Source organism: Salarias fasciatus, chromosome 4 (assembly GCF_902148845.1).
Source record: "Salarias fasciatus chromosome 4, fSalaFa1.1, whole genome shotgun sequence".
NCBI lineage: Eukaryota > Metazoa > Chordata > Actinopteri > Blenniiformes > Blenniidae > Salarias > Salarias fasciatus.
The window spans coordinates 10,015,733-10,042,247 of NC_043748.1; the positions used below are offsets into that span (position 1 = coordinate 10,015,733).

Genomic DNA, 26,515 nt, shown 5'->3' on the forward strand with positions numbered 1-26,515 from the left:
AATGCTTGATGTTATCCTCAGAGGCTGCATACAACACAATATGTCCACCTTCAAAATGAATATGAATAAATCTTATTTACCACTTCATCCAACTCAGGGTCGAGTTCCAGTTGACTCTGTACAGAAGCAGGGTTGGCCTGTCCATCACAACACATCAGTCAGCTTAATGCATGTGTTTGAACACAGAGAGACAGAAGCGATTGAAAATCAGAAGTCGGTGCACAAGGAAAACAGAGAAAATCCATGCAGAGAAGGGAGAACATGCAAACTCAGCATGGGACTGGCATGCCAACACTTCACACTGGTACACCACTCCATGTTAACAATCTTTTTTTTAAATTGACTGACAAGAGGACCAGGATAAAAATCAATTCTGTTTCTGGTGTCCATGCATCATGTATTCAATCAATGCGTGAGTAAGTATGCTTCTATAAAGACTTTCTCTCTCTCTCTCTCTCTCTCTCTCTCTCTCTCTCTCTCTCTCTCTCTCTCTCTCTCTCGCTCTCTCTCTCTCTCTCTCTCTCTGTGTGTGTGTGTGCATGTGTGTGTGTGTCAGATCTTTCAGAGAGAAAAGAGGAAGCGGGCGGAAGGCAGCGCAGCGACAGCAGCTCCTATAATCAACAGACGGACAGGATCGCCGAAAAAAGAAAAAGAAAACGCGCAACAAACTACAGAAAACTACCCATCCTCTCACCTCCGCGGTTTGAAAACTCTTTCCCTCCCAGCCACTTCGCAGCGCCGCTCCTCCGCTGAAAAAGGTGCGCTTGGTTCGATTCCCTCCCGACCGGCGCTCGCGTCCAGGTGATCGCAGACGGCCGCACGGACAGCGCGCGGACTGGAGACCATGGCAGACTCGGCGGCGGCCAACAGCGACGGGGAGGACGGACCCCGCCAGCCAGTGCGCGGCTTCGCGCGCCAAGGGGCGCTCCGGCAGAAGAACGTGCACGAGGTGAAGGACCACAAATTCATCGCGCGCTTCTTCAAGCAGCCCACCTTCTGCAGCCACTGCACCGACTTCATCTGGTGAGGAGCGCGCGCGCGGCCGTTTGACGCACGGACAGCTGTCTTAACTTCATTCTGTGGTGTTGCTGCTTTATGATAAAGTTATGGGAGGTTTATGAGTAATAACCTATTTGGAGGAATTCAAAGCGCCTTAATAGCAGCTAAATTAAATGAAAATACGGCCTCGGACGTTCTTGTATTGATGGCATTACATCATTAAGTTACAGCAAGAATAAATAAAGTAGCACGGATCCACCGGTTGCACAGTTTTCTCAAAATAAGCATCGATTTTTAGGATTATTCTGGAACTTGTTGATGCTAAATGCGAACGGCAGGGCAGCAGGAAAGACAGGGAAATATGTGGGCAGCCGTTTTGAGAGAAGAAATAGCTGAAGATCCCTGTTTGATGGTATTAGGTAGGCAGAGGGAGAAGCTGAGCGGCTGTTAAAATAAAAACATCAAGTCCTGAAAGCATTACAAAGCAATGAACCGCAGCCAACAGGGATAACCTGAGTGGTAACACAAGTGTTTCAAACGCTGACACGGCGGCTGACACAACTTCGACCTTCCTCCTCTTCTCTTTCCTGCGTTTTCTCCTCAGTTACCTGTACAGACATGTCACCATGTAGCCCACCAGGGTTTACCAGGCCTGCTCCTAGGTTATAAAATGAATTTCCAGCTCCAGTTTGGCCTAATTGGTCGTGTGTATTATTATCTTTGCTGTGCACTATTCCCCAAGCGGCTGTTATTTAAGTCCTGTGACAAGCTTTTTAATTTGTGAATGGCTAAATGATCTGACCTAGAAGATTGTGTTCATGAGAGTCTAATGGGATGGCTCCACTGGTTGTAAATACCCCCAAAAAGGGGAACACTCTGAACCCTGTGTAAGTGTTTGACCTGTTTAGATTGTGAATCTATCAATCCATCTGGGTCAATAAGCATAATGAAAAAGAACAATGGGTCCACTAAGTGATTTCACTCCCTGACAGATTATCTATTTGCAGGCACAATATGGAAATGACCTCCAACGAGTGTGTGCTCATGCATGTGTGTGTGTGTGTGTGTGTGTGTGTGTGTGTGTGTGTGTGTGTGTGTGTGTGTGTGTGTGTGTGTCTGTGTGTGTGTGTGTGTGTGTGTGTGTGTGTGTGTGTGTGTGTGTGTGTGCCACCTGCAAGCACCCCAGCATTCCCTATACCACTGACTAGGTGTGGCTGAACATGTTGCCCCAGGGCAGCTGAAGCCCCTCCCAGAAGATCAGTCTGTGACTGTGGTTGTACACCTCAGCTGGCCTCGGTACATGCAACCGTACTGTGCATATAATAGTTGTACGTACTCTTTGCTTGCATACTTCTGTGGGTGTGTGTGTGTGTGTGTGTGAACTACTGTTTTGAATTGAAAACTTTAGTGCCGCAATAAAAAGGCAGACAGTATTTAACAATTGCCAGAAATCTCACTCGAGGTGAAAAAGGAGAGTGGATACAGTTTAGCGAGCGTTCCCCGTGTGAGTCCTGTCAGTCTGCATATTTCAGTGTGTGTGTTCACGTTTTAACTCTCGTTTGTTCTCTCTGCAGGGGTTTTGGCAAGCAGGGATTTCAGTGTCAAGGTAGGCCAGTGAAATTTACACACACACAGACACACACACACACACACACACACACACACACACACACACACATTCACACTGGACGGTGTTGCTCTGTATCACTTACTGATCGAGTGTCAACGTAGTTGCACCTGCTTTCTCTTGTCTCTCCCGCTTTGGCCTTTCCTTCTCCTAATTGTTTTCTCTCCTCTGCCACTTGTTGCCACTTGCCTGTTTGAAATGTATTTTTAGTCCCTTTTCAGAATTCTTCAAGGTTCCACCTCCTACTCGTTTACATAAAGGCATAAATGCATTAAACATGAACATTAATGTGAACAGAGACATTTTTCAATGAGAGGACATACGTATGTCTACGCAGTGTTTTCTGTAGGTTAAAATGAAAAGAATGTCCAACCGTTCAATAGAAGCTTAAAACTCGCTTGACAAGCCAGTCAGTCTGCCTGGCATCTGATTCATTCAGCTAGTAGCAGCCAGGCAATTTGTGTTTATTGGGAACAAAGAACAACAGCATGAAGCTCTTTGAGAAAAATAAATACTAAAAAAATTTGCAACACGGTGTACGTGGTTTTTGTCCAAATTTTGAAAATATTTTCGATTTGCTTTTTGATGTTGTGGGGCAAATTCTTCGGATTTATCTTTTCTTGTCAAAAAGAGTAGCACAATAAGGCATTTTTATGTCTTCATCAGTGAAGCGGGAAAGCTCATACTCTTAAAAGAAATCCTATTTTTAGATGTACACTCTCCCATGTTGTGAAATGAGCACTTCCTTTTTTTTTCAGACATAACGTCCAACCGCAGCAAACCTTTGACTGACCATTTCTGAGACAATATTAGCTGCTAACGGATGGGTAGGTAGAATCCGAAAAAATGATTTAAATAAATACAGAAAAACTCAGGGAAACTCTTCCTGAGCAGTTCATGTCGTAGAAAGTTTTTCTCCTTCTCTTCTTTGTCTGTCCCTTCCTCAATATTGCCCTTCATCTCCATACTGTGCAGTAGGGACAGATTGATCACCCACTTTGCAGCCCTTGCCACAGGAAATGACATAAGCTGTCGCACAAACATGACAGAGACTGTGAAGGTGATGGGTATTTTTTCCCTTTTTTTTTCAGAATGCTTGAAGTCTGGGTTTTTTTTTCTACTGTACTAACAGGCAACAGGATATTCAAGGATTTTTATGTCTCCTAGCAACAGTGAAACATTCAGACACAACCGTCTATATGGTGTAGGATGGAAGAGACGCTTTTGAACGCGGCAGTGGGTTCGCTGGTAATTAGCCAATGTGTATATGTACTGGGTCAATACTATCCTTTAGGGGCCACATCTCCTGCTCTGCAGGGGTCTTCTGAAGACTGAAAGGTGCTCGGTAGGTGTTTGTTGGTCGCACCTCTGTATTCTGATAGCGGAATGTGAAGAGGACTGATTGACAGATGAATGAATGACGAAAGAAATCAGCACTTGAAATGTAAAAATTCCGATCCCAGTGCAGTCAGTGCTGAAATGAGAGTGAGAGTGAGAGTATAAGGAACTGGCTGTACTCGGCAACACTTCACGCCTACCTTTTACCGTCAGGTGTGTGAGTATATGTTCATGTGTTTGTGTGTCCTGAGGTTTTTTTTTTTTTTTTTTTTTTTTTTTTTTTTTATCTGGAACAGGGTGTCACTTCCCTGCAGCTCGGGGAGAAAGGGAATTCCTCCACAAGGTCACGCAGGCAGACATTTCTTTCCTTCTATCTTTGTGAGCACAAACACTGACTTCCTGGGTTCAGTGTATTTGAGCCATCTCAGTCAGGTGCCTTGCCCAAACACGAATTTGAAGTTGAAGACTTAGAAATCTTAAAATTACCAGCAACATTACAGGAGAATCAACAGGCCAGTCTTTAGGTGTGCTTTACTGCTCCATCTTTCATAGATTTGTTTGCCTCAGTCATCAACAAACATGCCACAAACAAACTGGGCTGAATGATTTTGTGGTGCGTTGTCTTGTGATATCTGTGAAAATCAAATGATTTGAATCCATTAGTGATAGATGATTTGTTATGTTTCACCATATTTCCATAGGGTTGGGTCACTGTATCCATAATGAGTTTTGACTTGAAAAACCATCATCAGAAGACGTGACTGACTCTGATGCAAATATTTACGCCTCATAATGACGATGGTCAGATGTCCTCCGATCCCCGTCTCCATATCATGTGTCAGGCTGCTGTCGTGAAATGACCCATGAAAAGTCTCTCTTCCTGAACTTGAATTTTTATGGCTGAATAACTCCAGATATTGTCCAATGCAGATGGTTATGAATTTACAAGTATTGATCACAAGGATTGGATTTTGTAACTTTTTTTTTCTCTCTTTACCACTTGAAGGAAGAAGAGTGTTTTCCTCCCGTTTTTTTCTTTCTGCATTTTGTTTTTGTCAAACGTCAACAGTTAATCTGATGATACCACATTTATAGTACATCGCAGCAAGTTTTAAAAACTTCACCTGCATATTAAAGGTGCTGTAGGCAGGATTCCACATCTCCGCCATCTTGCTTAGGGTTACCTAAGCATGATGGCGATTTGACCCATCTAAGATGGCCATTTGAAACCCAGCACAGCCAATCCTGTCCTGTTTTCTCTGACATCACGCCCTTCCGCAAGTTAAGCCCCTCCCACAAGAACGTGCGACGAACGCCCCTCGACCAATCACGGTTAGAGCCTCAGGGGCTCTTCTGATTGGTCAAAGATACCTGGAGCTTTCAAGGTTCCTTTTCAGCTCAGAACAGAGACAGATGGAAACGCTGCGCCCTCGCGATAGTGCAGTTATGCTACACACCTAAAGTATTATCAATGGATACTCTAACATTTAATCCAAAGAAAACACAGAAAAATTAGCATTGACTAGCAAAACCCTGCCTACAGCACCTTTAAAATCCCTTTTAGATCCTCCGCATGTGTATTGTGATTTGGGTTATAAATTACAATTTTAGATGGTTTATTCAATCCAAGTGCTGCTGCTGATTGTTTTGCACATTTTGTAACAGGGCGTAACATTGGAGTGGCAGAATATGAACGTATTGTCGCTACAGACAATGAGCTCGAAAGCCTCAGCGAGGTCGCTTTGTCTTTCATCGAAAAAAGTGTCAAACTCAAAGTGCGATAGCAGCTTATATTATGTAATATGGTATTTCTAAGAAGTGTGCGCGCGTGGGGCATATTTCATACTTGTCTGTGTTCGGACTCTGAGTGTATACACGTGTTTCACGTCCCATTTATTGAGCTAGTGAGCACTTATTTCCTTAATGGCAGCTTGTGCAAAATTGTGCTCGCTCTTCGGCGTCCACGTGATCAGGTTTGGTTGTGTGCTTTTTACGCACGTGTTTCTAAATCCGTGGTGGTAATAAGTTGGGTTTCCAGTTTGCAACAGGCCGTTGAGTGTCCTCCACTGTCTCATTACTGACTTAATGGACAAATTATCCCTTCGGAGAGCTCAAGAGAGACGGAGGTGGAGGGGGACACTGAGTGGCGGGATGCGCGGGAAGCGCTGGAAATGGCAGAATGAGGAGGGAACGAAGGAGGATTGGGTGGGGGGGGGAATGCATGAAACGATGGAGAAGGAAGGTGATGAGATGAGAAGAAGGCTGGAGGCAGAAACAAAAGACACAATGAATGAGTGGGGGTGGAATTCATAGAGAGAGAAGAGAGAGAGACAAAAGGGGGAAATAGTGAGTGGGAAGGGCGTAGGAAGGAGGGGAGGATTGCATGAGATATCCTTCAAGGTTTAAGTCGCTCTCATCAAGTACAAAGAAAAAAATATCACCATGAATAATGAGTTGCATGTCCTAACAAAAACTGTTCTTTGGTATTATAATTTAACATTACATATGAATGATATATTCTACATTGTGCACATAGAGAATACATGGAAGGAAAAAAGAGGAATTCATCCAGATTGAGGTAGTAAAATGGGACGACGCACAGAAAGTTCTCTATCATGTGTTCAATCCACTTTTCCATCCAGCTTCCTAAAGAGCTTGACTTTATAATGTGATGTGTTTTTTTTTTTTTTTTTTTTTTTTTTTTGATTTGGGGATGTTTGTACCAGCATGCGCATGGCGATCGCTGACAACACCTGCGAGAAAATCCTCCGTGTGCCGTGAGTGTGTGAAACTAAATAGGTCTTCTGCTGCATATGAAGTATACTCAAAAAATAGAACAAATTATGCAACGAGGATAGTCACAAAAAAAGTGAATAGGTGTGCCAAAAGAGCTCTTTAGCAGAGAGGCAGTGTAAGATAATGGACGGGGAGAAGAGATTAGAGAAGGGAAAAGAGTCCATCTTTAATAAGACCCTATAGGTGCTGTTCGCTGTGGCTACTGGCATTCTCCAGAGGGGAGAAAATGCTTGCTTTTATACATATATATGCATATAAATGCACCAATCAAGAGCTGTGTTCAGCCTTCCTTTTGCCTCATGCCATCTTTTGTGTTTGGGTTTAATCGGGTGTCTCTGACTTTCACCAGAACAGGCGGATCAGGCTGCTGTTGGGCACAATGCCCACAGTTCCTCCGGATTCACACTCTGCCTTTTTTTCATGAGTCTCTTCAGGTTCAAGTGAGTGAGTGAATATTTGCAAACACCGGTGTCTGTTGGCAATGCCGAACGGAGCTCAGGTGCTGCTGCAACTCCAACCTGCGTGGGTGGGAGGTCTTAGGATCTAAAACCTGCCTCCTACACATCCAAACACACTCGCACATGCACATGCTCTCACACACCAAATGCATGCGCGAAACAAAGCGGGCCGTCATGTATGAGCACATTGAACACATGGAGGGGGGGGAAAGACACACTGATCTGACTGAGATCCTGGAGCAGAGTGGACCGGTTGGAAAACATCGGACTTTATCATCCAGTCTTTGATTTTTCCTCCTCCTTCACACTCTTTGTTTCTTCTGACCTGCCGGTCTCTCCTTTCTAACTTTTTTGTTCTCTTTTCTCTTTCATCGTCATGCTTTAACCCTTCTCATCTTGTTGTGTGTGTATGTGTGTGTCTATTTCTCGTCCACCTTTACTTGGCTGAGGCTCTATGGGCATCACGCTCTCCTTCCCCTTTTTCCTTTTCCACCATTCCCCACATTTCCACCTGTGTTTGACTCCAGACGTCCCTCTGTGACTTCTCCCGCTCTCCTCCCGCTGTACCTGCAGCCCTCCACCTCCCAGTCTCCCCCTCTTTCCCTCAAGTGGCCGTGTGCTTGAAGCTGTGGGCTTTGATGCTTTTATAAATAGCTGAAGTGTTCCACTGAGAAGATGGACGGATGGATGGATGGATGGATGGATGGATGGAGTGTAGAAGGGGTAGGAAGAGGAGGGAATGCTGAGTGCGTGGGTGTGGAGGGAGAACATTGAAAATCACGAGGAAAAACAGATTAAAGTTATCAAGGCAGACAGAGGTATTCATCAAGAAGAATAAGAAAGAATTGATCAGTAATCGCAGGAAAGAAGCTGTGAGGTTTTCAGTGCTGATGTTATTCAGGAGTGCCGGATGCCTTTGAAAAAGCTTGCTTTTATTTTTAAATTTCATTTATTTTCTTGACAAAAATCTGCAATATGCTGGCTATACTAAAGTTTTTTTTTTTTTTTTTTGTGCTTGCTTGTTGCTATAATCAACACGCGGCATGCCAACTTCTCATAACCAATACATTTTGTTTTTAAATTAAATACGTGCAGAAACAATGCGTGCTCTAATCCCTCATGACAGTTAAACGGTCCTGTCACAGAAAAGACTCATTGGATTGTCACACATTTGTAACATGCACAGTCCAAAACACACAGTAATGCTGGAAAAACGGCCAAACACTGAATGTTAAGGTTAACCTGTAAAAAAAAGAGGCAGAAGCAGTCAGGCATTGCAAAATTTTGGCTTTTCTACAGTAATTAAAAACTATTTCCAGGCTGCTTGAATAAGTCACGAGAATCTTAGATTTGAAATGTCTAGTTCTGTTTTGCTGTTATCTTGTACAAATTTTACAATGTAATGTGGAAAAAATGTTTGTTTTTCATTGGGCAATTTTTACTCCCATTTTTATAGCATGATGTTTGAGTTAAAATACGAAGTGTCTGTTTTTGTTATAGATGTTACTAACAGAACCGTCGACTGTACCTGTCAGATGATGAAATGTGTTGGTAATGTTCAGAGAAAGTTGAAATGAGCACTTCAGACGGGGGAAATTGTCTCACCTCGAGTCCCTCGTTGATTTTATTAATACCATGGCTCGTCTACATGATTGTGAAAAGATATAATTTTAAAACAGTCCCTCCTGAGATTATTATCTATCAGAACCATCTCGCAATTGACGCAATTTCCTCCCCAAATACTAAGTAACCATTCGATACCATAACAGTCATATCTTCTGCGCTCTTCACTGTCTCCACAAACGCTCCATTTCTTTCTCAAATTATACAGACGTAGTGTTTTCCGGAGTTTCTTGAACTGTTGACACTGTGGGTGTTAGACTGGAGCTTGTATTTGAGAGGCTGCTCGACTGTTACATACACAGTTTTGATTATTTTATTCTATTTTTTTTTTTTTTTTTAGAAATTTAATCTCACAGGCTTCATAAATAAGTACATGTGCAGTTAATCTTCTCATCATTTAATTTAGAAAACACCACAATCAGTATTGGCTTTAAATAACCCACGCTGTGCATTGCAAACCCTCTCAGTGCTTAATGCGAGTTCTTTAAGTTCATCTCCTGCTTATTGTCAGTGAGGCGCCGACCTCGTCCACACAGATTTTCAAGGACTTTATTTGCAGTCTTTTCAAGGGTTTGTGTTATATAACACCGTTCTGCGGTCTTTCGTGCCGTGTTGCGGTCGTGTGTATACCTCTGATTGTGAACCTCAGTCTGCTTATCGATGGGTCCAAAAATATTGCAGCATTATAGTGCATCGATCTGTCCGTCGTTCCCGCGGTGCTTTTCAGACACAATAAACTTAGATCTGAAACGGCTGATGCTCGTGGCACACGTCAACATGGCATGAATCACATATCTTAGGTGGAGGTCTTGCCCCAATAGCTGTTGGAGGAGAAGATAGCGCCGTCTTACTGAAACTCCACACAGAGGCACTGCCAGTATTGGAACCCATGAGATTCTCGCTGTGAAGCAATGAATGATAACCTCTGCAGCACAGCCACGATCTTCTCACTTATTATAAGAGCATTTTACTGGATTAAATGAGTTTTTGTTCAAATCATTTTGCAGTTACACCCAGCTTGCAGATGCCCATCAGTACTTCCTCCTCTAAAATCTCTTGTGTTAAGGTGGTGTATGTTTGTAAATGTTAATGAGCGATATGAATGTGTATCAAAGTATCCCCCAAAAGTTAAAAATTAAAAGTTACCAGTTTCTAGTTTTATGTGTGCATGAGTGAGTTTGAATTTTCATTTGTTATTCTGAAGGTGTTTTTTTTTTCTTTTTTTTTTGAGACTGGATCTAAATTTACTCGTCATCGAGGACCAGCTCCTTCTGCTCTGATCTACTTTCACACACCCAAAGAGACTAAACATGGTGTGTGTGTGTGTGTGTGTGTTTTCGATTGACAGTGTCTCCTTCAGGGCTTAGTTGTCCTTGCTGTTGACATTTGTGGCAATAGTACACCCGCTACTACGGTAACACCTTGGAGACGTATGAGGGCAGATCACACAGCCAATGTGGGTCAAGCTTGTTTCACATCCAGCTCAAATAAACACAAACAAAGACACTGGACTGCATCTATCACTGCCCAAATGTAGGTCTAACCACTTCAAATTGCTTTATATTCTACACATCTTAATTGTCATTTGAATTTGTTGAAAAAAGATGTATGAGGTATTCAGCGATTTGATAGAACTGAGCAAGTTTACTGAAACTATATTTAAAATCAGTTTTCAGTTGTGAGGACTGGACGTTTTCTTTGTCTTCAGCTAATTCATTGTGTGGACAGTTGATGTGAACACACAGTAGCTTGTGTGTTTTTCCGTTGCCGGGATGTGAATGACTGCATTATTACTTCAGTGTGGTTTTGGGACTACTGTCTGGACTTTATTGCACTTGTTAAAGTATTTGCCGATGACGTCTTTTATGTATGCTTTTCATATAATCAGTAATCATTTGTGTTTATTCTGTTGATTTAGACAAAACTTTTTTTTTTTTTGCTGTCATAATGATAGCAGAGCTGTAAGGTGTAAGAGTGAACGAAGCTTTAAGACATAAACTAATAAACTACAAGTCGGATTATAATAGGTGTTGCACGCTGGTGTGGAGTGATTCATTTAATACATTTCATAAAGTACTGTCTATTTTATTTATGTGGTTCAGGCCCTCTTAGAAAACCCTGTTGTCTGTTTGATATCGATGCTGAAACAGGATTATTTTAGTGATCACCTGTGTGCACCTTTAATATGTTTTTCAATGCCAGATTTGATGACACACGATGGGAGAACAAATGCCTCAAATTAATGTTGCCTGTGTGTGTGCGCTTTAATTTTCGCTGTTCCAACACCGTTTGAAGGACCATGATTAGTTGTCTGTAGCGTAGGGGATCTTTGAATTGATCTCTAGCCTATGCAGTCATGCCAAATTGGTGCTGATGATGTGACGAGCTAAATGCCTACAACGTGAGTCATGGCTTGTAGGTGTGAAGGCCCACCTGGATTACTAACTGTGCAGCAGAAAAGCCGCCGTGCTGCTGCTGTGGGTCTGAAGGTGTTCTTTGAAGAGAGCTGCAATTGTGTGATTGGTACGGCTCCAAGCAGATAAACTGTGATATAATTTGTAGGACAGGAGGTCATTCAGCCCTCTGGGTTGTTGTTTCACAGGTTATTGTTGCACAAAGTGTTTCAGCTTGACAGATGAACCCTTCCAACCGGGTGGTGAAGGTGCTGCTCATCCTTCTTGGGGGTGTTATCGACGGGGAGATTTTATAAACCTCAACCACACATTACATGTACAGAATCTGTTTTATGAGCAACAGTCGGCTGATGGATTTCTGTTGCCGTGAGGTTTGTGTGGTGGAAATGTCAAGCTTGTCATGGTGTAATTTTTATGTCGTGTTTATGGTGGGTGTATTGTTTCTCGGAGACCTTATTGCCTGTTTGACCTGCAGATAAGCCTGGTAATAAAAGTGAAATCATCCCGTGTGCTGTTAGACTTGGCACTACTCCTAAGTAGTGTGTAGTTCAGGTTTTTGGGCTTGTTATGTGACGGTAATGGGGGAGTGTGTGCACATGTTCAGTGGCAGCATGCAGCCCTAAATTGGGGTCCATGCAGCTTGCAGTTAGTGTGTGTGTGTGTGTGTGTGTGTGTGTGTGTGTGTGTGTGTGTGTGTGTGTGTGTGTGTGTGTGTGTGTGTGTGTGTGTGTGTGCGTGTGCGTGTGCGTGTGCTCGCTCTGATGGAGACCAGCTAACTATGTCACTGTTGCTCCTTAGATACTTTAACCCATTCATCTGCAGATGGTAACCTAGCAACAGGGACACGAGCCGACAGGGGTGCAGTTATCCCAGACCTCTGTTTTTAATCTCCCTCCATCTTTCTGTTTCTTTATTTGACTTCCTCCTTTTGTGCCCGTCTCCCTTCTGATCTGCCATTTGGTCTCTGACATCTCTCTTCTCCACGTCTCTGTTTGAACTGTCTGCCTTTTTCTCTCCCTCCATTAGTTTCTTTTAATTGTTTCCTTCTTCTCTGAGATCCTAACTTCCCTTCCTCTGACTCTTTCTGAAAATATTGTCCACTCAATTTGACAATATTGTTGTCCTTGATGTAAATTAGTGTAAGCAGCTCCTAACAGTGTTTTTTCTTTCTTTTTTCCTGTGATACAGTGAATATCCCACTCAGATTTGAGTGGAAAACCACAGGCAGGCAGAACAAGTGACATCTAAATGTGTCAGTGAATTGTTTGTTTATGGTCTTACCTGTCTAAATGTAAACAGTTTGTTTACATTTAAGGGAGGGTATGGACTCATATGTAGAAAGGAGAACAGCCAGTTGTTGTTTTTTTTAGCCACATGCATCAGTACAGCATACAGTAGAGTACGCCTGCACGCTCCAGCCTCAGTGCTCACCAGTTAACCACAAACAGCACAATGCATTCATCTTATTTGGCTTCAGTCTCTACTCTTCCAGTGGCAGTTTTGTCTAATTACAGGCTTTCTCTGTCCACGGCTTGGCCTGATTAGTTGCATTGACTTTGAAGCTATTATCTTGCCTGATAAGTATTTATGACCAGGAAGTTTCCAGCATGAAAGATTGGATGTCCTGGAATTTTCCAGTTGTTTGATAAATGAAAGCAATCAGAAACTGGTTGTGCTGCCATCCTTCATCAGCCTTACACAAAACAAGGTGAGCAAGCAATGGTTGCCGATGTTGTTCAGTAACATATTAAGCAATACGATTGGTTTTTAATTATGTACATGACTTTGAATTCCATTCTTCCAAATTCTAGTGCTTTTTCTGTTGCGCCTGGTTTTCCCATGTTTTCCGTCTCTTGCACCTTCAGTTTCCACCAGTACATTTTCATAAAAGTAACATTGATTTGACATTGTTATTTTTGTTTTGGTATATTTGTCCAGTAAAGATCAATTTATGATATACTGTGCAGGTGCAGTACTCACGAAGCTGCACAAAGTTCATATCTGCAAAACAAGATCGTTGAATAAATCTGGCATTTACTCTCATTTTATAGCAGAAGTGTTGATTTCTGGTTCTGGATTGATGCTGTCCTGCATTTTTTCATTGTATCTCATTGTAATTATCATGCTTTCAGCAGAACTCAGACATCATGTATTCTTCAGAATCCGGTGTGTTGGAGCAGGGAGACAATAGAGATGAAAAACAGCCACCATCAGAATTCAATAAAACTGCTCCGCAGAAAAGAGAAAGCGCCTCTTTTGACATAGAGCATGTTTTACATGGAGGTTTTTCATTCAAATACTTTATTAATATTCATAGTTACAAGAGAAACGAACAAATTCCAAAAATAATGTGAGGAAACATGACTCATTTTAGCAAATGTGCTCAAACTTTTTCCACTGAGGAGCACATACAGAAAACCATTCAAATAGCAGGCTCAATAGATTTAAAGTATATCAGTTCTGTCGTTTTTGGTCCATATCTTTACTCGATTATCCGATTAGTTTTTGAGAAAATCTACCTTGCAGCCATTAAGGTATGTTCTAAAAATAGTTTTCGGTGGTTCGTAAAAACAAGGATTTGAAGCTCAAATTTTTCAAAAGGGTTGTTGTTTTCAAGAAGCGTCTTCGCATCACTCGGTATCCCGAACGCAACTCTTTTCTCAAAAAGGCCCCTGAGCGAACTTTTCAACCTAGTCCTGAAAGTGACAAGTGCAATACATTCAAGTGCAAGTTTGACATGTGGGCCATATTCCATGATGTTTTTATTACCAAAAAATCAACACGTTTGGACAGTTCACTGTTGAGGGTTACAATGAAAAAGAGCCACAAAGAGCCACAGTGCAGAGAGGAGGTTGGGGTGTACAGATGGATCAGACAGACATTAGACTTCAACAAGGAACACAGTTACTCCATATTATTTTGAGTATGGGTTCCACACTTTGAGCTATATGTTTACTGAAAGTGTAAAATATTAGTACCACAGCAAAACAAGTCAGTCATCCCTGTTATGTTATAAAAATTAACCTAGGTATTGTGGAATATTCCCTTCTTTGTGTGCTTGTTCTTGTATTATTTGCTGCTGTTTTGCATGAAAATGTGTTAAGTGATCAGCTATGTCCTGTTAAAACACTTCAAAGGAGAAAAGTTGTAGACCACATTTAATTAACATTTTTACTATGTAGTCGTGATGGAAATTACACATTAACTGTATTTCTGTTGGATGGATGAGTGAGTGAATACCCGGAAAAGCAGAATGAGCCGCCGGAAACCTGACATGGCTTTAAAAATTAATATAATAACAACATTTTATAAAAAATAAGTAATTCCATGTGAAAAATGTTCTATTCTAGAAGTATACAGATGTGGACAAAACTGTTGGTACCCTTCGTTTAATGAGAGAAAAATTCCCAGTGGTCAGAGAAATGACTTGAATCTGACGAAAGTAATAATACAAAAAAAATCTAGGAAATTTAACTTATGAAAATCAGACTTTGCTTTTCAACCATGCTTCAACAGAATTATTTAAAAAAATAAACTCAAGAAACAGGCCTGGACAAAAATGATAGTATCCCAAGAAAAGACTGAAAATGATGTGACCAAAGGGACGTGTCAATCCAAGGTGTGTCCACTAATTAGCATCACAGGTGTCTCCAATCTTGTAATCAGTCAGTGGCTCATATTTAGGGCGGCAGGTAGTCACTGTGCTGTTTGGTGACATGAAGTGAACCACACTCAACATAGACCAGAGGAAGCAAAGGAAAGAGTTGTCTCAGGAGATTAGAAAGAAAATTATAGACAAGCATGTTAAAGGTGAAGGCTGTAAGACTGTCTCCAAGCAGTTTTGATGCTCCTGTGACTGCAGTTGCACATATTATTCAGAAATTCAAGATTCATGGGACTGTAGCCAACCTTCCTGGATGTGGCCGCAGGAGGGAAAATTGATGACAAATCAAAGAGACAGATAATAAGAATGGTAACAAAAAAGCCCAGAAAAACTTCTAAAGAGATTAAAGGTGAACTTCAAGCTCAAGGAACATCAGTGTCAGATCGCACCATCCGTCATTGTTTGAACCAAAGTGGACTTCATGAGAGACGACCAAGGAGGACACCATTGTTAAAAACAAATCATAAAAAAGCCAGACTGGAATTTGCCAAACTACATGTTGACAAGCCACAAAGCTTCTGGGAGAAGGTCCTATGGACAGATGAGACAAAAATGGAAGTTTTTGCCAAGGTACATCAGCTCTATGTTCCCAGAAGGAAAAATGAAGTATGAGCCATAAAAGAACATTTTCCCTACTGTGAAACGTGGAGGAGGCTCTGTTATGTTCTTGGGCTGCTTTGCTGCATCTGGCACAGGGTGTCTTGAATCTGTGCAGGGTGCAATGAAATCTCAAGACTATCAAGGGATTCTATAGAGAAATGTGCTGCCAGTGTCAGAAAGCTTGGTCTGTGTCGCAGGTCATGGGTCTTGCAACAGGACAATGACCCAAAACACACAGCTAAAAACACTGTTGTCTCTCTGGCTACTGTGAATTTTTCTTTCATTAAACAAAGGGTACCAACAATTTTGTCCACGTGTGTATTTGTAGCTTAGTAGCCCATAGCAGAATTTTTTTCTCATGTTTGAAACCAGTTTCTTTCAGCAGTGTGTAAAGAAACCATGTCTTCAGCCAGTGCCACTGCATTTCTAATCCACTTCAATTTTTCCATGTGACTTTGGTCTTCTCATAAGGGACACCGGTAAAAATGTAGTCGATGGTGTTTCCTGCTTTGGAGCTGCAGGAGTTTTAGCCGGGGCGTCACTTTCCTGTGCCGCCAGCACGCTGCTCCCACTCCAGGGCAGGGTTTTTGTTTGTTTGTTTTAAGGTGCTGAAACAAGTTTGACGTGCTGCTGCCTTCACAGCGCACAGCCTTTAAACAAACCTTGCAGCGGGGAGTGGTTTGCTCTCTGTCAGCGCAGCCTGAGACGAAATCACTTTCAGATGACGCCATGATTGTTGTCTGAGCGCTCTCGGACAGGAAGTGGTTTCTCACTATGGTGGCCTGGAGGTTTGCAGTGCAATGGTATAAGAGAGAGGGGTTTATCATAAACCTACAAGATTACCAGTGTTTGAAAACTGAGAAGTTTTCCTTTACATGGTATTTTATCTCATTTCAAACCGTTTTGTCAGTTGCAGTGCCACAAATTCAAAAAGAAGCTCATTTAAATTCATGTTTCCAGTGGTATTTGTTGCAAGCACATTGTACTGACTTGTTATTGTGCTGCATTCATGCTGCGTATTGTTCTACAAGTCCTCAAAAAATCTGTTGTGCAGCTTCTCCCTATGTGATAAATGGTACCATATTTACAACTTGTGCTGAGTCCATTGTTGGGTGTTCAAACCTGTTAGTCTCATCGACTCTCCTGTTAATATCTGCAGCTCTCCATTCTCACCCCTCCGTGCTCTCTCTCCCACTCTCTCTCTCTCACTCATCCTCTTCATTCCACCTCTTTCCCTGTGAGTTAATGAGCAAATCAGCAAATTAGATAAAACTACATGCTGAGGATAATGACCACCCTTCTGTGGATTAAACACCGGGGACACTGGTAGAAAGTCTACAGACTATAAACATATTGTACAGTCAAGCTTTTCTATTTACTTATTCTTTCCTACCCTCGGTTATTTTTCTTGCCGTCTGGCCCAAAACAGCAGGTATTGTTTGCGGGGGAGTTTTACAGAGAGTGTGAGAGCGAGAGTGAAGGGTGGAGGGAGTCACAGATGAGGGCAGGAAAAGGGAAGAAAAGTTGATGATTACAGGGTGAGGCGTGCATGTGTGTGTGTCTGTGTGTGTTGGCCGGACATGCTCGGCAGATGCGGAGGTAGATGCACTTCTGCTATGAGAGCGGATAGAGAGCTCTCCACGCTGGCAAGCAAAAAAGAAAACGCGCGCACACTCATTGTTGGTGCAAAGATTAACTGTGTAAATGGCGTTTTTGCTGTTACTGCTGCTTGAGATGTTGCTGGAAGGATCATTTTCAGTATATAGACTGATATTTACATTGTTCAGATATGCAGCCCAACGATGCGGTTATTATGACCAGTTCATGGATGTTTGCTTCCTCATCCTAGCGACTTCTATCAAGGTGCACAAAGGCAAGACACCAAACTCCCACGCTGCAGCCGATCGGCTCAGCCGCTGTGAGCACCAGGAAACTCCCAGGTTTATAAGTTTGTAATGGATGAATGGAGCATATGAGTGCTATTAGAGTAATGATTAATACCATGGATTGAGATTATAAATAGAAAGAAAGCATTACAAAAGTAAAAGAAAGAAAAATACAATAGCGTGAGAGGGGTTTTATACATATATGTGTGTATATATATATATATATATATATAAACCTGGAAGAAAGTGAGAAAAGGAGACGAAGTGAATGAAAGACTGAATGAGTGAATAAAGACGTGGAGCGGATGAGTTAGAGGTTGGAGGTGTTGGATGGACCACGTAACATCATTGTGTGCCAGAACAGCGCTGGCACAGAGCTGGAAATGAAATTGAGCGGGGCATTAAGCCAGCCAGAATTTAGTGTCTCCTGAAGAAATTGAGTTATGCTGTTTGGTCTGTCGGGAGTTTTCTCTATAAATGTAAGTCAAGCTATTTAGAGGTATAACATTATGGTAAATTATAGTAACAGTATGTGAAGTCACAATCTCTAATAATAATTGTTCTCAGTTTAATTCAGAATGAATGATGCTCTCAGTTTTGAACAGAAATAAATTCACAACAGTGATATTAAAATCATTTTACAAACTGACAGATTTGTATTTATTGAGTCTTTCCAGGGTTTTTTCTTTCTTTCTGTATCTGGAGCAGACATTGAAGAATGAGTCTGGAACATAATTTTAAGCCCAAAAGTCAAAAATGTAGTGCCATTTTTTTAATCATCTTTCATTTTGATATTTGAAATCTGATTGGACAAACTGAAAAACGCCATAGTACATTTATTTATTTTCATATTTAGCTGTTAAGGATTGCCTAACGTCTGCAGTTATGACCTTATAGACATACCCCGATGCCGAGTTCTCTCCTTTTATAAGATTTACTGCCTCTGCCTCTGTTTGCTGCTTGTTTGTGGATCTCTCTGCCCTCAGTTTTGTCAGCAGTAAGTGAAAGCCTGCTTGTTTGGTTAAAGGTGAGATGACTGACTCAGCCATTTAGAACATTTCCTTTTTTTTTTAAACCTTTCGGATGCTTTCATGGTGTGTTATGGGTCATTAGACACTGTCAAGCACCCTTTTCATGCTTTCGCCGCATCCGACGCGATCCAAGCAGAAAATATCTCTCTGTACACTTAAGCATTGACGTGGCTGCTTGATCATCAATAAACAGCCGCGGCCCAGCAGCATCTTTTCTCAGAGAGTGGACGATCATTCCAGATAACAGTCTGATCGACATAATTTTCCACATTAAAACGAAAACTTTAAAAAAACTGGCTCGTTTCATATAAATTATGTAAAATGATCACTCTTTAAATGTGTTCACTTCTGCAGCTCGATGCTGATTATGTTATTGTTCGCTGCTTTTTGTCCTTTCGCTGTGAGGCTGAATCATCCTCATAGAAGTGAAAACAATGAGCCAGATTTAAGAAAATAAAGCGTAGGAATGTAAGGACATGGAAATGTTGGGGGTAGAAGTAAAAACTCAACCAAAAATGAAAACTTGGGTAAAGTACAGATTCGTGAAGAATTCACAATTAATACAACAAATACTTTACTTGTGGTTACGGTTACGGTGAGTTTAGGACAGACCTAACGTCGCCGTAAACTCCACGCTGTCAGTTTCAGCTAATAGCGAAACACAACAAACACATTTACAGAGTGTCCTGAGAGAAGCGAATTCAAATGGCTGATTGTTGCTGTGTGCTGAAGAGTGATGATCTAAAATAACAGTTTTCACTCGCAGAAATGAAAAGAACGCTGTGAATCTCTCTGAAGTGTCACTCGTGTTTCATTCTCATTAAGTTTGACATGTTTTTTTTTTTTGGAAAACATGTCATCAAAGGAGCTCAGCTTGAAAAGTGGGGGCTTCTTTGAAAGTGTAATTGATTGTTTTGATTTGTTTACACCATTGCTTGTCTTACAATCACCACCAGCTGAAGGTCACAGATTCCCTGCCAAGTGAAATCTCAGTGTTTTGTTTTTTTTTGTGTGCGGCAGCACGAAAACTGATAGATGTGGAGAGATGGAGGAGGAGAAAAGAGAAGAGGAAGAAAGGATGGATTGATAGAAAGGAGCGAGAGAAAGAGGAGGAGTGATATGGGTGTGCTGACTCACTCTGACCCTTCTCCCTGCTCCACCAGCGGCATCGTGGGTATTTATACATTGGCGTGGGCTGATCTCCCCCCTTATATAAGCCCTTACACACACATACACACACAGACACGAGGGGAGGTGCCCAAGGTGAATGGTGTGTTTTGTTCAGATTATCGACTTTCCTTTTCTCGCTTTCGCCTCCTTGTCATGTCGCTCCTCTTTTTTGTCTTCCTCCTGTTGCACCAGTCTCTTCTTTGAGTCTTTCACCCGGCTCACCGGGACGTCTCCTCGTTCGTCTCTGAGACAGTAGGAAGAGCAGGAAACGGCAAACAGCAGTCTAGCTCTCCGCGCCGTTTACACACTGTGCCAGGTCTGCAGGCTGCGTTCAGGGAAAAAAAAAAAAAAAAGAAAAGATGTGATGCAGGTGTTTTGGAGTGAAAAACAGCAAAGACAGGCAGTCAGTGTAACAGTCAGCGTGGAAATCAGATTGTCCTGACTTATGATGAGCAAGATAATCGCAATAATCCACACATTCACTGTCAAAACCAGCCGCTTTGGGCCTTCACCAGTTATGGCCTCTCAGTAGATTATGGAAGGTTTAAAGTCAGACGTTTGTGTTCGTCTTACAAAACCAAAGCCAGACAAAAACTCCATCATGATGGTGAAATACCAGAACTTCTCGGAATTAAGCAAAAATAAACCTTTTTTGTTCTTTTCGCAATCACTGACCAAAAATCTCTCATCTATAACCGGCAGCAGACCGGAGGATGTTCTGTACATAACTCCAGATTAATGAAGACTAGTGAATTGGCTGTGTCGTCGGACGACTGAACCCGGACGCTCCTGAACAATTCTGTATAACAATTCACTGATTCACACACAAAGACATGCAGCAGCACACACACACTGGCGTGCTCATTAGAAGAAAGGGCTGTTTATGGCATCCAGTGTCCTGCCAGCATTTCAAAAGACAATATAGAGGAGAAGAGGGGGGCAAAACAGGGAAGCTAAACAAAGTCATTGAGTGGAAGAAAAAGAATTAGAGGAAATGAAAGAGAGAAGAAAAAAGGAAGTACTGACAAAAATATTACCGTAGTTCCTATCTAAAGTTATCTGTTTGACCTCATCAATTATTCTTTGCTGAAACAGCTTCAGATTTTGTGCAACCAATATTTTAATCAAAGTCAACTCAACCTAATCTAACTTACTAATAAATCTAGATTCATACAGTGTTCCTGTAATGTAAGGGGTGTGCGAGCTCTTGGTTTGAACCCCCCCTTATTGATACACAACAAGGCTGATGGGAAGATCATATTGATTTACAACAGATTGTTGCATAACGAAGTCATGTGACTGCCGGGGAGGAATTGGAGCAACTCGGGATGCTTCAAAGAGCGGTGGCCGCCACAGTGTGTGTCATAGTGTGTGGTGTGTGAGAGCGAGAGGGCCAAAAAGGGAACTCTACATTCTTTTTCTATCACAAGCAAGAGAAATCCAGATTATCCTCATATTTCACAAAAAATACTTCAGTTTAAGAGTTTTTTTTTTTCCCCAAAAAGATTATAAGAAGCAATTTATTGTTGAAGTAATTAGAAATCAAATCAAATCAGGCATAAAAAATGTGTCGTCCAAACATGACGTTTAAAAAAAAAAAAAACAGTATTGTGAATGAATGAAGTGTCTGTGCATGCAATGGCATGTCCTGTCCCAAGGGGAAAAGGCCTCTGAAAATTATTGCTTTTGGGACACTGTAGGAGCATGTTCACACTTGTATGGCAGTCGCACATTTTCACACACACAAAAAAAAAACATGGAAAAAAAATCATACAACACATTGAAATCGGCTGCAACTTAAAAACTTACCAAGTGGCAGTGGTGAGTTCCTTATGCAGCCAGTAACTTTATGCCCAGCCAAACCCTACAGGTGCTCTGCAGAGCTGTAACATTATCTGCAGTGATGTAACAAACCGACGAGCGACGGCGACGCGAAACGAGCCACAGACAGCCAGACGGAGGAGAAAACTGTGTGTAGTATATACATCACGGTGTCCATGTACCTGTGCCTGTGTGTGTTTTCCATGGATATTTGATGTATACACTAAATAATGAAGTTGGATGGGCTGGGTGCCAGGTACACAAGTGTCACACTGCAATCAGTACTTAGAGGGCAAAGAGAGGGCAGTGAGGGGCAGGAGGACAAAGGCAGGGATTGTGTGGTCGGTATTTCTTTTTGATGCTCTGCTAGTTTTACTGAAGCTAAATGATACATGATGGTGGCAGCTGATAGCTTGAATTTTGAACAAGAGGTCTTGATTTAATCCTCGATTCTTACTGGAACTGTGTCGCAGCTGCCTACTGCATGCAGGCATGGTTAAAATATGTGACACGGTTTTCAGACTCCAGTAACGTTTATTCTTGAAAAACTGGTTTGGCCTCCTGAGATAGGATCTGTCTCGTTGCTTCTCTTATTTAAATTTGCACAGCTGCAATCGCAGAAGCTACCATTGTGTTGTAAAAAAATACCTAACAGACTAAAGGTCGGGGTGGGACTTCTTCAAATCTGCTTTTTTGGGCAATGTAGAAAAACTACTTCAAATGGGTTAAAATCAATCTCCTCATGAATCATCGGGATCTTCTGAGCGTAACGTCACGTAAAACAGACAGATAGCCATTGGCTTCTTGCTGGAGGATAACAATTGTTTTGTAAAAACGCTGTTTCTGTGTGACACCCGCTGCATCGTTTCCTGACCCATCATGGCTTGCTGTTTGCTATGATTCATTAGTTAACAGTGAAGCTACTGCTGGCACTTTGAGGGGGGGGCATAAAGAGCCTGCTGCATGTATTAAATACTCATAGCAATTGCTGCTCCTAACAACTGAGCGCAACAAGCAGAAATTCGTCTCCCGATAAAATTCTGGCAGAAGCCTTGTGTGCAATAAGCAGAGATTACATGCTATGTGAGCCACCTGTCTGTGGTGGATTGTGTTATGCGCCCTAAAAATAAAACAATACAGCAGCAGGGGCTTAAAACCTGGTTTTATTTTATTTTATAGTACATTTACCTCTTTCGTCTTGAACATATCAATGAGCTAAATGTGTACCTGTCCACATCAACAAGCTCCCGCGTGCCAGCACCTGCACAAATACCTTGCTGTTTTGACAGTGTACAGTAGGCGCTGGACGGGAAAGCGACTACTGCTTTAGCGTGAAACTAGGAAAGGCACTCGAGCTGTATTTGGCGCCGCTTTCCACCAGGTGTAAGTGCGGCCCTGAAAAAGCACGCCATCTGTCCCCCACCTCCCAGGCGTGAACTGTCCTTTAAATACAGAGGATTTTTTTTCTCATCTAATAACAAAAGATTGTTGTTTCATACGTACTACAAAACAGAGGTGGATACCATAATTACACACACACACACACACACACACATACACACACACACACACACACACACCTGTGTGGAGGCATGTGCATATTTAATCCTGTTTCTCACTGTATTTGTCGCCTGCCTATAGATGCATAGTGTCAGCTGAATGGATGTGTCAACGCTGTACATTACGGCACGGGTCAGCTCTGATGCTATTTTCGTAAAGAGGCAACATTCAAATTGTCTTTTTTAAAGCTTATAGATTGTTGTGTGTCCACCTGTGTGCGTGTGAGTGTGTGTGTGTGTGTGTTTTGGTTGGAAATTTGGCACTCGGATTTTCTCCAAAAGAGCAGTTGCCTTGAAGCAATATGTGCACAAAACTCGCACCATTTCTATCTGTACTCCCTCCCTGTGTTTTCAATCTGTGATACCATTGGAATGAGTGGGTGGTGTGTGTGTGTGAGTGGCGGGGGTTCAGTGTATCACTGCAGTGAGTGGGTGGCGTAACCAAAGCGAGGAGATTGTGTGGGAACGAAGTACCATTGAGGTGCACGTGATTTATGCGCGAGTTGCAAAAAAAAAAAAAAAGTGTCTTTTGTGGTAATTGTAACCTCTGTGATCAGACCTCACTTTCCCTTCGGAAAGTTTGAAAGGCTATTTATGTTGAGAAGCCGACCCCTGAAATGCAAAATGAGAGGAAAAAGTTTTTCTTAGATAATTTTAATAATTGTATTAATGTGTGAACTCGAGCCACTTTGAACCCCGATAGATCGTATTGAACATCCAGCTCTACTTTCCTAACTGTGGCCCCGCTATGAATATATAATACACACACAATATTATAGCTTGAGTAGTCGGTGGTTGACTTATTTTGGCTGCTGCTCAAAGTACCTGTTTGCACTCAGGAAATCTTTGTATCCCTCAGTCAACACACACACTCTATGTAAATATACTCTGGCGCGCTCTGAAGACGGCCGATGTGTCTGTGATTGTGGGATATTTTTACCTTCTCCTGTTGGTCTTGCCTGTCAGAGGAGCTGACATTGATCGGGGTGGAGATGACAGGCTCGCCGTGCATCAAAGCTTCCACATGTTTCTGCGCCGCTGATTGTTATCGACCTGGAAAGTGAAGCTATGTTCTGCTTTTTATCTCAAACAGACCCCCGAATGTACGCGCCACTTAATCTTCACTTGATGTTGATGTGTCTACTTGTTGTATTTAATAAACCTTTTTAAAATGGCAAGCTCTTATGCATTGCTCTGTTGACACAACAAAACTTCAGAAACGAGCTAAATTTTTGTCATTAAGAGGACTTCCTGGTGCATTTTTTAACATAGATATGAGGTTACATTTTGCATTACATTTAGAAGGTGCCGTTATCCAGAGTGGCTGACAGTGAGTCAACGGTGCGGGAGCGACAATAAGAGAGAGTGGGTGTTAAGACAGAGGCACAGAATCCCTCTGTGCATTTACCATCGCTAAAGATTTTCATGGGTTAAACGAGTTCTGCTTCTAACGGAGACGGCAAAATAACAGCGCTCACGCCGAGCCTTCTGGTGAAAGCCATCTGTAATTCAGCCTGAACCTAAATTACCACATTTATGTGGAATTAAAAGTGGATTTCGCCACCTTTGCGAAAAGGTCTTTAATTAGCTGACATACATTGAGCTATTACCGGAGAGAACTGTCACCTTTGTTTTGTATTTTGTCTTGTTTGTGTCTTGATGGTTTTTAGTCTCTCGGTGTGTTTCTTTAACATCGGACTCCACTTTCATTGTTCCCGACATTCCCCACGTTGTGTGCATGGGGATAAAGTATTTCTGTTCCCCCCTGTTCTTGAGGGCCAAACATTTTGAACACCCACATTAACCCTCACCAGATTCCATAAATAATCTGACGACATGATGTACTACAGACGCCGCTCTCATAAAAGCTTTTTCTCTGTTACCTTGAGGAGCAATTTCTTAAGTTTATAATAACATTTTTTCCTCGGGCAGCCAGATGGGAGTGAGGCAGAGCTGAGTGCAGATAGAAGAAGAACGAGCTGCATGTTTCACTCCAAATCTTAAAGAAATCTTCTCCAAATCTTCTGCGTTGGCATCAACATCAGAACACTGGGAAAGACGCTGTAAAAGAACACGTAGCGAATATCAACAAGTTACACCGTTATGACCCATGTGTGCTTTAAAGAACCATTGACTCTTTTTTTAATGCTTCACAGTCTGTTTGTTTAGAATGGTGGATCCCCTTCACTTCCTTTAACCCAGCTTGAGACTCTGTTCCTGTTTTTATTATTGCCTTTTTATTATAATGATTTTTATTGTGTTCTTGTTCACACTGTATACCTTGAGGTTTTCATATTTGTTTATGTACTGCGTGTTGTCATAGCTGCGGTTTTTTGTAAAGTGCTATATAAATAAAGTTTTGTGGAGTTGAGGTTTAACTTCTTTTTCAATCCAGTGTAATGTTGAAATCATTTTTCTTCTGTGCTCTTTTCTGTTCTTTCAGTGTGTTGTTTTGTGGTCCACAAACGCTGCCATGAGTTCGTCACGTTCTCCTGTCCAGGTGCCGACAAAGGACCTGCCTCAGACGTAAGTAGACAAGAGTGCGGCTCATTTTAACGCGGCGCACTCGTGTGTGAAAAATGACAAAGAGCACGAGTAGAGTGGGACACGTGGAGAGTGAGAGACGGCGGCGGCGGTTCAGATGTTCTCAGTTCATGAGCTCCCATCACCTGTCAGCACCGGTGTTACGGTTGAGCAGCCTCCATCTTTCCCTCTTCTCACTTTCCTTTTCCTGTCCTGACAGCTTTACTGTAAGTTGACACTCACGCACCAGATTTCCTTTAGTATTTACATCTTTTAGGCCCATTATAGGATGTGTGATGCTGTGGTCAAAGACACTCGAAACGTCTTGAAACTAACTTGCTGCCTACCCTTTATGATTATCGGGGTAATGTTGAGGTACTTAGTGTGACATAATTTAACTTTTTCTGATCTTTATTTCTGCAACTTTCTGCATTTCATCAGTTCTGGGTGTTTGACACCATCTAAACTCATTATAGGAGACAGCAGGGTACACACACACACACACACACACACACACACACACACACACACACACACACACACACACACACAAAGCCCTCGACTTGGACTCGAACCGTGGAAATTTTCACTGTGGGATGACAGTGCTAATCACTCCTTCGTGACTCAACAAGCAGCAAAACGTTATCAATTTGAAAGACTTCAAATGTAGTGAAAGTATGAACCTCTTATTTTGAAAGCAGTTTCTCACGTCTGTAGAGAGGTTGCATGTTCTATCTTGGGTTTTTCCCAGATACTCATTCATCTTGACCTCAGATGACGTTTTGTTGGCTCTAATCTTGTCTGATACATCAGTCTGATTGCACTCCTTTACACGCAGCAGTATTTGCGGCTAAAAGTTCTGCAAACTTCACATCATTAATCACCCATGAATGTTCTCTTCTCCTTTTTATCAGCTTTAACAGTGCAAGCTGCTGCAAAGTGTTACTCATTCGCTTTGTGTCCTTTCTTCTGACTTCTATTCTTAATATGCAAATCTATTCTCTTG

The 26,515-nt window shown here is 42.0% G+C and overlaps 1 protein-coding gene across 2 annotated transcripts in view; it reads left to right on the forward strand.

Moving 5' to 3' along the window:
• The first annotated feature begins 581 nt into the window (after positions 1 to 581).
• prkcbb (protein kinase C, beta b) overlaps positions 582 to 26,515 on the forward strand; it is a 75,539-nt gene continuing 49,605 nt past the window's right edge. For both annotated transcript variants that reach the window (XM_030090001.1, XM_030090000.1), the window contains exons 1-3: positions 582 to 1,023; positions 2,574 to 2,605; positions 25,430 to 25,512. In XM_030090001.1, coding sequence (XP_029945861.1) covers positions 845 to 1,023; positions 2,574 to 2,605; positions 25,430 to 25,512 — 294 coding nt within the window. In that variant the 5' untranslated portion in view covers positions 582 to 844. The remainder of the gene's footprint in view (positions 1,024 to 2,573; positions 2,606 to 25,429; positions 25,513 to 26,515) is intronic.